General features: G+C 38.2%; 1 protein-coding gene across 6 annotated transcripts in view; it reads right to left on the bottom strand.

Annotated features, from left to right (window-relative positions):
- Oxr1 (oxidation resistance 1) overlaps positions 1 to 13,715 on the bottom strand; it is a 406,656-nt gene that overhangs the window by 24,900 nt on the left and 368,041 nt on the right. For all 6 annotated transcript variants that reach the window (XM_029531089.1, XM_029531092.1, XM_029531090.1 and 3 more), the window contains 4 exons: positions 12,244 to 12,428; positions 8,817 to 9,583; positions 5,759 to 5,927; positions 3,180 to 3,342 (listed from right to left, as the gene is read on the bottom strand). In XM_029531089.1, the coding sequence (XP_029386949.1) occupies positions 3,180 to 3,342; positions 5,759 to 5,927; positions 8,817 to 9,583; positions 12,244 to 12,428 (1,284 nt within the window). The remainder of the gene's footprint in view (positions 1 to 3,179; positions 3,343 to 5,758; positions 5,928 to 8,816; positions 9,584 to 12,243; positions 12,429 to 13,715) is intronic.

Below are 13,715 nucleotides of genomic sequence, written 5' to 3'. Positions count from 1 at the left end.
TTTCATAATAGTGGTAATTCTGATAATCATTAGGGGAAGCCACTGTTGAAATGTGGATAAATTTTCCTGTCTTTTGTGGGAGAGGGGATCTCCTGGTGTGTAGAGCTCACCTATAAAATCTCTGACACTACCCTTCCAACTTCCATCCCAAATTTCTAACCCTGAAATCCCTGCCTTTTCTATTACAGTCAAGACCTAATTTCTGTGTTTTGTAGATGGAGCTCTTTTGAGTATGTCTTTAAATTTTTCTTATTCAAACTGCACATCTTAGAAATTTTGGGTGCCATGATATATAATGTTTTAATAAATCTTAGAATAATGAAGAAGGGTAACACAGGGTCTGGATACAATCTCTAACGGTAAACAACAGAGTTACGGGAAAGATCAGTCTGTATCCATCACCGTGGGATATCCAAAATCTGCTGTTTGGATGATATATTGATGTTCCCTGGAAGAAGGGATAAAGATGAAACACAGTAGCAAAGGATTATTGGACAAAATTGTCCTAAGAGAGGAAAGCATTGCTCTTTCAGGTCATAAAGTTTCTACCACTGATGTTAAAGCAAAAGACCAGTGTAAGAAAGATGCAAACTGAGACGACCAGATGGCAGCGGACTGTACATTCTGGCTTATACCTTCATATTCGGATTTCATAAAACTTATACCTGAAAAGGTTAGCCACGCACACCAGTTGTCCAAACAGCCTGAAATGTAACCTAAGTGGCTAAGGAATCGGCTTTTAGTCTTAAAACTGCCACTGCTTCCTCGCCTTACCCACCCTCAAGAGCTCTACAGCCACAGTCGAGGGCATCGGACCTGGAGGTGCTGTCTGCAGAAGACAAGGCAAGCGGTACTGCTACCACCCACACTCTTCCACCACTTTTTGTTTAGTTTTGGGTAAATTTTCCCGGGACAAATGAGGAGGTACAAAGATTGTTAATCTATGAGTTAGAGTCTGCAATGTTTTCCTCAGAAACTGAAGCCATTCCTTTGAGTCAAAATAGTCAGCAGTGAGGATAGGGACATGTCACAGGTTAAAGTGTTTGTCAGGTAGAAAAGAGACCCTAAACTGGGGAGCTTGCAGCCCCAGGAGCCATGCAAGGCAAAGGTGGAAGTGGAGGGTGCTTATAATATCAGCTTCAAACACTGAGATGGGGATCTGCAGAGCAAGCTGGCTGTGGGGAGCAGTACCTGTGAGCTCTGGGCTGCATTGAGAAGGGCTGCCTAAGAGAATACCGTACAAGAGTCATAAAGGAAGACGTCCAGCAACCTTGGTCTCTGCACGTACACATTCGCACACAAACTACAGCCCACACATTTGCACACATGCAAGCAACACATGCACCCATATGAAAGAAGAAAAGATAACAAGCCAGTAGTTTTGTATTTCCAAACTTAACTGATCCAACCATAATTGGAAAAAATTTTCGATTCTATATCTTAATGAGAATTCTGCCACTCGGCACATTACTGCCCCATCTAGAAACTTCATCCTAATCTAGTTGCCATTAAATCCTTGGCATTCACATGCTGTCTTTTCCTACCTTATTTTAATCTGTCTTCCACTGTTGCTATCCTACAACTTACACTGGTCTTTGGAAATGTGGACAAATTTACCTTCTAGGACTAAGTAAGTACTGTGAGCACGGAGTTACCATGTGATCACCATCCACAGTGAGAGGCTGCAGATGCCCAGCACCCCATCACTACGCACAGTGGGATGCAGCAGGTGCCCAGCACCCCATCACCATCCACAGTGAGAGGCTGCAGATGCCTAGCACCCCATCACCATCCACAGTGGGATGCAGCACGTGCCCAGCACCCCATCACCATCCACAGTGGGATGCAGCACGTGCCCAGCACCCCATCACCATCCACAGTGAGAGGCTACAGGTGCCCAGAACTCCCCATAAATTTCCTTCCTGTCACTTTGCTACTTCTCTATCTCCAGGAACTTGAGAACCCTGAAAACTAATGCATTTCAGCTCCTTTCACTCCATATCAGGTCTTCCCTTGGTATTCCACACATCTACGAGAATCATCCACATGCTTGCTTATATCATTAGAAATTTCTTTTTATTGTTGTATTACTTAAAATTTTATAAACATCTACAGATTTTACCCATCTATTCTCTTGATAGTGACTCAGGTCATTTGTAATTTAGAGCTGTTACAAATGAAACTGGAATTAAGATTAATAATTTTTATTTAAGTATTAAAATAAATGTACAATATAGACTATTTCTTTTCCTTCATTATATTGATGAGGATGTTGTATGTAACAAACACAATAATGTTGGACATTGAAAATCAGGAACACAACTTAGACAGAAGACATATCACATATATTTTAATCATTGTACATGCTAAATACATGCACAGTAAATTCATAGACACAAATAACCACAAACTTAACCAAATGGATAATAAAACTTGAGTCCATTTATTATCACATTTTAGCATCTGCTCTATATTTTCTAATAACATCAAGAAGGGGTTAGACGAAAATATCAAAATAAGAAAAATGTTGTTACACTATCAATCTCCCTAAACAAAGCATATAAAATGGTATAATCCTAAAAATTTTTATCTATAGGAGGCTTTGAAAAGCACTTATCATTATTAGCTTGGATACTGTTTACAAACTCATTAAATTTAAGCCCAGAAAAAAAGTATTCTTATAAAATAAGTACCAAGTTAATATCACCATATTCAAATCAAGATAATGCTTGTTAGGTGTGAAACTTAGAAATAACAGTGAGCTGTACTAAATGTGCTAAATGAGTGTTTTTTCATTCAAGAGAAAAAATACAGATAAGTCAAGTAGGGAATTTTTATGACAATATGATAGTAATGTTATTTCTATCTTTGCCATGGTTATCTTCATTTATGCTAGAATATACAAAAAAATCACTTTATTATTAATGATCCAGTATTTTAATGTAAAAACAGAGTGACAAAGAGCATTAAAGTTACTACTCTGACTGATTCAATAAACACATTTGGGCCTGGACTACAAACTATGTCTTCAAAAAATCTGCTTTTGTGCAATGGATTCTTTTTTTTTTTTTCTTTCCTTTTTTTGGAATCAATTCCTAAGTCTATGGCATGCCATAGGTTACACACTCACACAAAGTGAAAAGAAGCAAACAGAGGTGATGGAAGTCTCCCCTCCTTACCTCCCACTCCCTGGCTGCTGCTTCACCAGCAGGGGCTTCATTTGCTTCAGACTCGTCCATCTTTTTGACTACTATAAATCCAGGCTCTCTGGTGTATTCACCTGTGTCTTCTGCATAGATTTCTGGACTCCACTGAATGAAGAAGGCATACAAATGGTCTGTCCTGTTAGAGCAAAAGACTATTAGCAGGCCTAGTACTGTCTGCTATTAGCTCAAGTTAAAAAACTCTGTGCGATGTCTTGATAGACGCTGAAGACTTTCAAAATACACCACACTATATAAAATAATAAAGTCTATTAAAGGAAAATATTATCCTTAAAACCTAATTTGGCTATGATTTGTCAGGTTCTATAAAAAGCCGTGCCTTTGAAGGCCTTTTCCTATAGTGAGTGCAGCGGAATACTCTCCTCCATAAAGATACGAGCAATGGGAAAGAAGCCAGCACGCAGCCTTCAGCTTGGTATCAGCAACCCACAGTGAATTCTGGCTTCCTAGGTTGGTGAGTTCATCTTTTTCCATATCTGCTTTCCCTTTCTGCTACTTTGCTAACTGTAGTAAACCACATTGTTTGGTACATTCTGTAATCAACATATTTAAAGGTCAAACATACATTTAAAGCACTTATGTGTATATTGGCTTAAATTGAATCACATGGATAACTGATCACAAAATTCCCAGCTAGCAGATAACGACCAATAGCAGTGGTTCTAGGAGTTCTGCATCCATTCCATGACCGGCAAGGCTATGTGACCCCTGACACATTAAAAGGGGAGTAACTTTTACCTTCTGGCAACTGATCACTATCAGTTTATTACTATTCTGTTAAGTTTTCTGTCCATGATAAAGTTCAAAATTCCAGTAATATTAACATGAATAAAAACCAAGGTACATTTTATTTATATTTGCAATGAAATTTCTAACTTGGGTAGTAAGGCCACCAGTGGGATAGTATTAGTTTTAATCAAGGAGAACAAATAGACTTTTTCCTGGTTAAGTTTGGAACACTTAAGCTTGGAACTAAGAACAACATAAAAGCAAAATTCCATATAAATATTAAGAAATAATCAGGCTGGAGAGATGGCTCAGTGGTTGAGAGCACTGACTGCTCTTCCAGAGGTCCTGAGTTCAATTCCTAGCACCCACATGGTGGCTCACACCATCTGTAATGGGATCTGATGCCCTCTTCTGGTGTGTCTGAAGTCAGCCACAGTGTACTCAGATACATAAAATAAATAAATAAATAAATCTTAAAGAAAAAGGGAGATAACTAACAATAATGAGAAAAACTAAGTTTTATGTTAGATTTAACTAAATAGTAACATTTAAAATTATTACCAACAGGCTCAGGTTCTTTCAAGTAGTGAATTATGCAAATCAAACTATTTTGATTACTAAAATCCCATTTGATACAAGAAATGTACATTGCTTGGTATATCTTGAAGTGTCTTCTGCTTCTACTCATGTTTCTTCCCCAATTAAAAATGAGAGAACCCTAACACTTTCAGGTTTCTAGTAGGGCATTTTTAAGTATAAAAGCTCTCAAATTGATCAAGATTGGTGATACTACTAGGAATGATTCTACAAAAAAAAAGGTCTCTTTATATCCAGTTGCTTCTAATTCATTGAGGAACACAAAACTGAGCTTTCAAGGAATGGGTCACCAATAGTCACTAAAAATTATGATAAAAGATGACTAATTTCTGGAAGACACACAGACACATTTAAAGAACTGGGTGCGGTTATTATAATGACACATTACTGATGTTTAGAAAACAAATCTTACAGCAATTAAAAAAATAAATAAATAAAACTGGGCCTGGTGGAGCCACTCCTGCCATCTACCCCACACTCCACAGAGAGCGCTTCTCAGCGCTGTCTGGGGTGCTGCTCTGCTATGACTTTAAACTTGAAGCATGCTAGGTGGTTAGTGTCCCACCAGGAAAAAGTCGTTATCTTGTCAGTCATCCTAGCAAGTCAACTACATGTGATTTTAGTATATCCAGAAAAATATGTAAGTATGTGCAATTTGTTGCAAAATTATTTATAAAGGATAAAAATATCTTAAAAGAGTCTTTAAGAAAACATACTAGAAAGCACAAATTTGAAGGTAAAATGTCAAATAAAGAACTACACATCATTTTCCTTCACAAGGCTGTATCAGTTCATACGCTCACGAATCTTCATGGTCTAGTACATAAGTCCTTAACTACTAAAACACCATTCACGTTCCAATGTTTTGGCATTAAACTGTAAATATGCAATTTTAAAGATATAAATTAAAAGCATCAGCGAGCAGCTGATTTCATATAGACTTAAAACCAGCCTTTGTTTATTTAGACAGCCCTGCTATACATAGCACAGGGTCACCTTGAACACACGGTGTAGGTCAGACTGTTCTTGAACTTGCGATGTTCCTTCTCAAGCCTTTCTGGTGCTGGAATTAAAGGTGTATGCCACCATGCCTGCCTAATATTAGCTATTAATTAGGAAAGGTAGGCTTTAAGGTATTTTGTTTCTGGTGTTATGATAGATAAAATAATCTTGTAAGGAAAATAGATGTTTTGAAGCTTTTATTTTACCTTTCTTGTGGCACTGCAAACCAATATTCGTGTTTTTTATCTCTCTGTGCATACTGTTGCATCATAGCACTTGCTTGCGATACAAATGTCTTCCTCATTGGTTTTCCGACTCTGAGACATAGGAACTTATGTAATCGATGCCTTCGCTTTTCCTTTAACAGCGAGGAGCCTAGAAGTGATGTGTAAACAGGACCCATTCAGTTCGCTCAGAGTATACTCAAGTAGCTTAGATGAAGCAACTTTACATTTTAGTTTCTCACTGTAAAATAATGCATCTTACTGGTACTTGTGCATATTCACTTAACTGCCTCAGACTGTTTTGCGTGGAATATACAGTTACTGAAACAGCAAGATACAATGAAAGCCGATCAGGAAATTCAGTTTTGTTGAGGGCCATTAGGAAAACATGCAAAGTTCAGCAGAGACTTTTCAATAAATTGCTAATTACAGCTATGCTGAACTGCATATACTGTAAGATATTCTGCATATTCTCTATTACCCTACAAAAATCACAGCTAAGTAAGTATACATAATAATAAATTGCTAATAACAGCTATGCTGAACTGCACATTCTGTAAGACAGTCTGCGTATTCTCTATTACTCTACAAAAATCACAGCTAAGTAAGTATACATAATTTCTAAATGGTTACTTTAATATAAATCTCTAGTCTGTACATACATACAAACAAAGGTGTAAGAAATCAGCAATATACTTCAAGTCTTTATTTTACTTAAATGATGTACAGGATAAAATTTATCACTTTGTTTTTGTTTTGTTTGTGTGTGTGTGTGTGTGTGTGATATAAAATGGCCATTTGGACCAGTGTGTGTGTGTGTGTGTGTGTGTGTGTGTGTGTGTGTGTGTGTGTGATATAAAATGGCCATTTGGACCAGTTTGAAATCTAAAATCTGTAGGCATCAGTACAGTCATGTTGTCATCCATTCACCACTAACATCCACCCTGAGCGCTCTCACACTCTTCTCAAAGGAAAGCAGCACTTGACTAAGCAATGAGCGGCTCCCTTCCCACCCCCAGTCATGATCACCAGTGTGTGCTCCTCGTCTTCCTTTTCTCTGGCATGCAGAAGCGGAGCACACATGTCTGTGGTGCATATTTCACTCAGCCGCATGCTGTCACCACTTACCTGTCTTAGACTTTCCTCTTTTTAAAAACTTATTTTTAGAGATTATAATACAATGTCATCACTTCCCTAGTCAATCCCTCCCTCTAAGCCTTCCCACATAGCCCTTCTTCCTCTCTTTCAAACTCATGGTTCTCTTTTCATCAACTGTCATCATCATATACATACATGTATGTGACAGAAACTTCCTATTCCTTAAACCTGAAGAATTAACATTTCCACATATATGATGTATCATATTTTATTTGCCAGCAGGAAAATGCAAAGAAAATTCAGTCCTATGCATAGTATTGTAAATCATTCTGCTGCACACAAATTTTGTACACCTATCTACTCGAGTCCCTCTTTTTGGTTTTTTTTGGAGAGGGTGTCACACACCAGAAGAGGAACTGCCAGATCCCTTTTGAGGAGCTGCTGAGAATTAGCCTCATCTCTGCTGCTGGTCCAGAGAGTTCTGGCTCCGCCTGGCACGATGCAAACACTTGGAATGGCGGCAGTTCCACTACCTTGTAGATGGAGGCCAGAAGATACCTCATCTACACAGCAAGACTTCTTTCAAAAAGCCTAAGAAATACTACTGTTGTCTTGAGACAGTCTCAAGGAAGACAGGAAGACAGACAGGAAGACAGGCCTTGGTCCTTCTGCCTTCCAAACACTGGGCTTTAAGCATGTACTGTCACATTCAACGTTCAGTTTTTAAAATACTGAATTTTCTTTGTATTTCTCAACTAAGATAGTTTGAAAATCTAAGATTATATTCATTAGTAACTAAAGAACGTGTTACTGACAGCAAGTTCTGTAAAAGGTGAACTGCTTTTCTATGCTGTGTTTTCCTTTGTCAGAATACAATGAACATTTATTAGGAAGGATTGTCAAATACCGGAAGTTATAGCACAGTTTACAGAACTACCCGGAGTTGAGAACCGAGGGTGATCAACTAGTATTAAGGTTACTACAGATCTCTGGAAGGGACTTGTGGTTTTGACTCACCTTGCATCTATCTGTGCATACAGATTTTAATGTAAACTTAGGACTGTACAATATGTAGTGCTAGTTCCTGCTTTTTTTCACTTAACATCTGTGTACAGTATACTCATTATAATTTTTTTTATTATTCTTTAATTTATCCAATAATTTATTTGTTTTTAACAATTCATATTGTTAAGGTATTTACTCTCTTTGATATAAGAAACATTGGCATAATTATCTTTGTATATGCTGTTTAGTTCTTTTTGAAACCTTTGAAAAAGGTTAAAAATAGATTATCATTTTAGTAAAATAAAAACTTGAAATTAAGAAAAAGCTCATATATAAACTGAATCAATATGGGCAATACGTCAATAGAACTGGGAAAATGTTTGAGCCATAGCTGCTTAATCGTAATGTATTAAGCAAAAGCACACTATACTATGGTAATACATTAATAAAAACTGAACTAAGACAAGAAGTAATAGCTTTTACCCTGAGCATTTGGTTTTAAAGAAGCCAGAGGTTCAGATGAGCACGGGGTTTTACTTATGTAAAAGAACTACAGAAGAAGATTTTTAATGTCGACAGTTCTTTCCACAAAAAATATGGAATTAAAACTTTGGCAATTATAAATTGAAATTCGGACATTAAATATGCAATGATATAATTAAAAAGAAAATGGGGCAATCACTGTATTATACAGTGTGGGTACATGTTCATAAGACAGACTTTATAGAAAGTGCTTTGAGTTAGGAGTGCTTAAACATGGCAGAAAAGAAGTTCAGAGACCAGGCACTGCAGGCATGTTCGCAGAATGCCAGTCAAGAGTGCTCTGCTCCTCATGCACACTGACCTAGGTCAGCAGCCTCTGTTCAGTGGGAGCGCAGAAAGCAGCATGCACTTTAGTTTTAACAAACTAAGCAGCCTTGCATCCCCTACCACCTACCTTCTCCGTGTGCGTCTGCAGCTGCGCTTCTGGGTTTACTCTCTCTCTGTGACACCTGCTGAATCGTGTCCCTTTGCTGCTTGGCTTGCTGCATAGAGTGAGTTTTCCAGAGTTTGCGAAGCTCCTCTACTTCTGTCTCTGAGTCCCGTTTTAGCTCCTTCCCTTGTTGATCCTTAAGAACAGTAACAGTTGGCTTTTCTTTCAGTTCTACTGTTTCTCCAGAAGATACACTGTCTTCAGCTGCCTCTTGCTGCCGTGAATTTTCATGGTGGAAAGATTCCTGGTTCTCCTGACCTTTTACATCTGTGCTTTGTTCTTTAGGGCCTGAGACTTCCTGAAGGTTTTCTGTAGCTTTATCTCCTCCTTTAGTGGCTATTTCCAGACCACTTAAGCCAGTTTCATGAGATAAAGCCCCAGCTTCATTCGAAGAACATCCAGTATTAGAGCTAGTGCGGTCAGGAACATTAGCAGCCTCCGACGTGGCTGACGAGGACTGTACTTCCATCTGACTGACAGTTTGCACAGACTCTGACGAGGCATCTGATGACTTGTCCTGTCTCAGCTCTGAGGAGAGCAGCTCCTCGCGGATAGGAGAGAGTTCTGACTCGGTGAAAACGTCCTCCGAGAGAGACTCCTCAGTGCTCCTGGGGGCAGTGCTGCCACTGTCGTTCCCCTGGTCCCGCGTTCTCGAGTCTGGGTCCTCGGCAGTGGCTCCTGTCATTTTCTTTGAATGGCAGAACCCCCTTCCTGACAACTGATCTAGTTCTCTGTTATTAAGGAAAATAAAAAAGTATTAGACATTAAAAACTAACAATTTACCTTCTACAAGCAAATAATAAAATAGTATCACAGAAGAAGCTTTTCAAAAACAGCAAAGTATAGCTATCAACAGAATATACAAACACCATGTATTTCATATATACCACGTCATTACATCGAGGTTTTTCATCAACTGTTTACCATCTGGGAAACATCAGTGTAGGCGCTCCTTATAAGAAAACTATAACAAAGTTTGATAACATAAATTCCTGATGAAATTATAATACTGAAATAAAATTTTCATTGGTAGGACAGGGACAATAGAAAATTCCAATTTATCATATACATATGCAGTACTTATTTACATACAAAGAGATTTAAAAAACATGAATAATGAGAACCAAGCTGAAGCAAAACATTTAATGGAACTCTTTAAGCTCAGAACAGTTCTAAGAGAATCTGTCCAGTTAACGAAGTAAGCTGTAAGATTATGAATGTTTTACGATGAGGTCTCATATCCATCTTTACTGGCATTTGTTTAGGTAAATACTAATGTTCCCAAGATATATGTTCTGGAAATAAGCATCATTTAAAAAGTCAGCAATTTGGAATGATGGTTCTTTGACATCTCAGTGGCAAAGCATCAATGCCTTGTACATACAGGTAGAGAACAAGTATGCCACTCGGAACGGCAGTAAGTGAGCGACCTTCTGTGGATATTACAGAAGGCTAAGTCTCTTATGTAACTTTTCTTATGGTTTTCAAGATTTTGTAACAATATATATATATTTTTTTCCTAAGGTATATCTTTAAAGATTTAGCTTAAGTGTCTTCTGCCTTTGTACTGGATTCATCTTTTAAAAGAGGCAATCTAACTGGAGAGAATAAGTATGCAATGGTGCCATCTAATGGTGACTCACTTAAATTGCACCCCCAGGGTCAGGGAACTGCGCATGCTTTGGGAGATGTCATCTATACCCTTGCCACGCTCAAGAGACTAGCTGTTAACAGGTTTTAAAAACACAGAAACAAACAAAGATAAAAACTTACAGGCTAGGATGTAAGTGAGTTTTTTAGCCTGAAATTTAATATTTTGAAAGGTTAACATTAATGGTGCATTTTTCAACACAGTTCCTTAGAAAGTACCTTAGAAATCAATTCTCCAAGCATTAAAAAAGAGGGAAGACCATTAACATCTTTTACCTCACCCGTGCAAACAAATTATTACTTTGCAAAGCCATTCTATGCATTTATGTTGTTTGAAGTCAAATTCTGATGTCAATAAACACACAAGCCAAGACTTAGGGATATTTCCTTCTGGTGACATTGTTTAAAGTGAATCCAGGTTCCTGTCCTCCCGAGTAATATGCAGAATGATAAAATGGTCATTTGAAAGGCAAGGGACACTCCGTCTTCCTTGCAGAGCAGTCCCAGACCACAGAGAACAGTATTTAACTCTGCAACACTGAGACGCAAGGTCGGGACAAGACCTCCCTGATGCGCAGCGATCCCTCCTCCTTGAGGAGCTGGTTTTTCAGCTTGTGTCTCACCTCTACATCTAGGCTCAATTAATTGTGGTTTGGTGTTTTATTTTTTATTTTCCTGAAATTGGCTTTTGTTGACAACTTAAAAATATTATCCAGTAGTTTAGAATACTTATTTTCTAGGAATTATTTGTGTTTCTAGAGATCATTTTACCAAGCTAAACAAGCATCTGTCATTACAGGCTCAATGGACCTTTCCCAAGAAGGGTTTTTAGCCTATTGCTGGCATCCTAACAGCTTACATACTATACTGAAAAAGTACCTACCTCATTCTCCTCTCTAACTTAAGACTGTAAATGATCTGTTACCAGTGAAGGTGAAGCCACTTTTACATGGCTGCCAGCCTCACAGTGAGTGGGAAGGAGTCTCTATTTACACCAGCCTCTCCCCTTCCTGTCTTTCCGGGGCTGTGCCTAACACTGTAGTCTCACATCTGTGCGATTCTACCACAGCCGGTCCCACATTAGCACACTCCAAACCCTTCACTAGTGCAACCTGGAGGCTTCCTCTTCCCCATGTGACACTTTCTGTACCCAGAAGTGCAATGGTAAGTGTGAATGGAAAGCTGCTCTGACTACTTCTACACTGGGCCTTTATCCACGCCACACTCACAACTCTACATGCTACCCTTTAGGTACATTCATGGAACTCAACAGTTATATTTGTTAACAATACAGAATAAGTTAAATTTTTTGATTTTTGTGTCTAAATGACAGAGGGTTGATAAGCACTGAATTACAAAAGTACTATAGGCTACTTGCCAAATATCTGATTCTTTAACCAAATAAATATAAGTGAAATTACTAACTAAATACCAGGCACACTAAAAATCAACTATCCAATAGTGCTTAGATTCCTGTTTTGCTACTGTCAAAATAAAAAGCAGCTATAATAAAACTAAGAAAATAAGAGTATTAGAGAAGGTTCAACTATATAAATATATATAAAAAAATAGCCAGCGTGAGTTCCAGGACAGCCAGGGCTACACAGAGAAACCATGTCTCGAAAAACCAAAAAAAAAAAAAAAAAAAAAAAAAAATTATAAAATACCAACCAACCAACCAACCAACCAAAAAAACCAAAGAAAGAGAGACGCCGAGCCACCAGCGCAGTGACATACTCACACGGGCAGTGACTCTTTTATTTTGCTATCCAAAATCTCTTTGTACATGGCAGCTGACATCACCTCCTCCATTGGACACATGATGCCGTATTCCTCACAGCCGTTCTCGTGAACCAATGGGTCTGTCTTGTGTGGGTCGAACATTATGTTATTTGGTGTGACTAGCAGGACGCCACTGACTGTGCCCTAGGAGGAAACAGAAAGCACCATTCAATCTCCACGGCTCCTAATTTCATAAAGCTTCTAGGTACCTTCTAGCCTTTTCTGACTTCTGGCCATCTGCTTTCTACATAATACAGACAGGCATTGGTAACTTTATATAAAGGTTGGCTTATTTGGCCTTTGAGCAGTGCTTTCATGAGACTCATTTACAGCAGTGCTTTCATGAGACTCGTGCCAGTGCAAACCAACGAGAGCCAGTGAAGTGTTACACAAGACATTTGCATTGCTGGGGATAACCCAATAGTACAAGGCCACAGTGCATGCACTGTACCAAAATCTTAAAAGGTTTCTAACCTTTTGATTCTTTTGCTGCTTCAATTTCTGTAAACTAAAGACTTTGAAAAATGAAAGCAAGCGACTGGCTAAAATTAAGCAATATATTCCACATACTCTGAAAGAGATTTTGTAAGTTTTACTTGTATATGAATTTTAACTGATTATTTTCTTTCCCGGATTTTGTGCATCATGCATTCAGGGCTAGTACTCTATCACTGAGCTACATGCCCAGCCTGTAGCAGATTTGGCTCACATTATCAGCATATCACATGTTACATTTTAGCATACTTTCAGGAGATAATTCTAAGTAGTAACAAATGAACAAATGGTCCAGTGTAATACAAATGCTTCCAGTCCTGCCTATACTTTAACACGACAAAAGGGCTCAAAGCTGCTTCTATTTTCTGGACTAAACTAGGTCACACCTTACCCACTGGATTAATCAGTCTGCTTTAACTTTCTAGGGGCTAAAAGAGGAATCCTTCAAATTTCTTTCCTCAAGGTCAAAGTTATGAAAATCTCAAGATTTACCATTTTAAGCTCATTTGACTGAAAGTTTAAAATCATACACTACCCATAAGAAATACACTTTATAATACAGAAAAGGAGACATGTTAACACTTCTCAAGGGAAGTGGAAAGGAAGATAGCAGTATCTACCACTGTCCACCAGGGTGGGATTCAGGACAAGGGTCTGCAAGATTAATGTGAGTTTTTCACAATCAGTCTAGTCAGCCAGATAATATAGGAATGTTAAACATTTCCACATATAATAGCACTCTGCAAATTCACAAATTATAATTATAAACTTATAGAACTGAAAACAGAAAGCTACCCTTTGCAATGAGATAGCTCCACTCCCCCTTCAATAATATATAAAAAAAGAAAGGAAGGGAGGGAGGGAAAGGAAGAAAGAAAGAAAAAGAAAGAGAGAAAGAGAGAGAGAGAGAGAGAGAGAGAGAGAGAGAGAGAGAGA

The sequence above is a fragment of the Mus pahari genome, chromosome 17 (genome assembly GCF_900095145.1).
Source record: "Mus pahari chromosome 17, PAHARI_EIJ_v1.1, whole genome shotgun sequence".
NCBI classification, from domain to species: Eukaryota; Metazoa; Chordata; class Mammalia; order Rodentia; family Muridae; genus Mus; species Mus pahari.
This window is presented reverse-complemented; position numbering and strand designations above follow the sequence as displayed.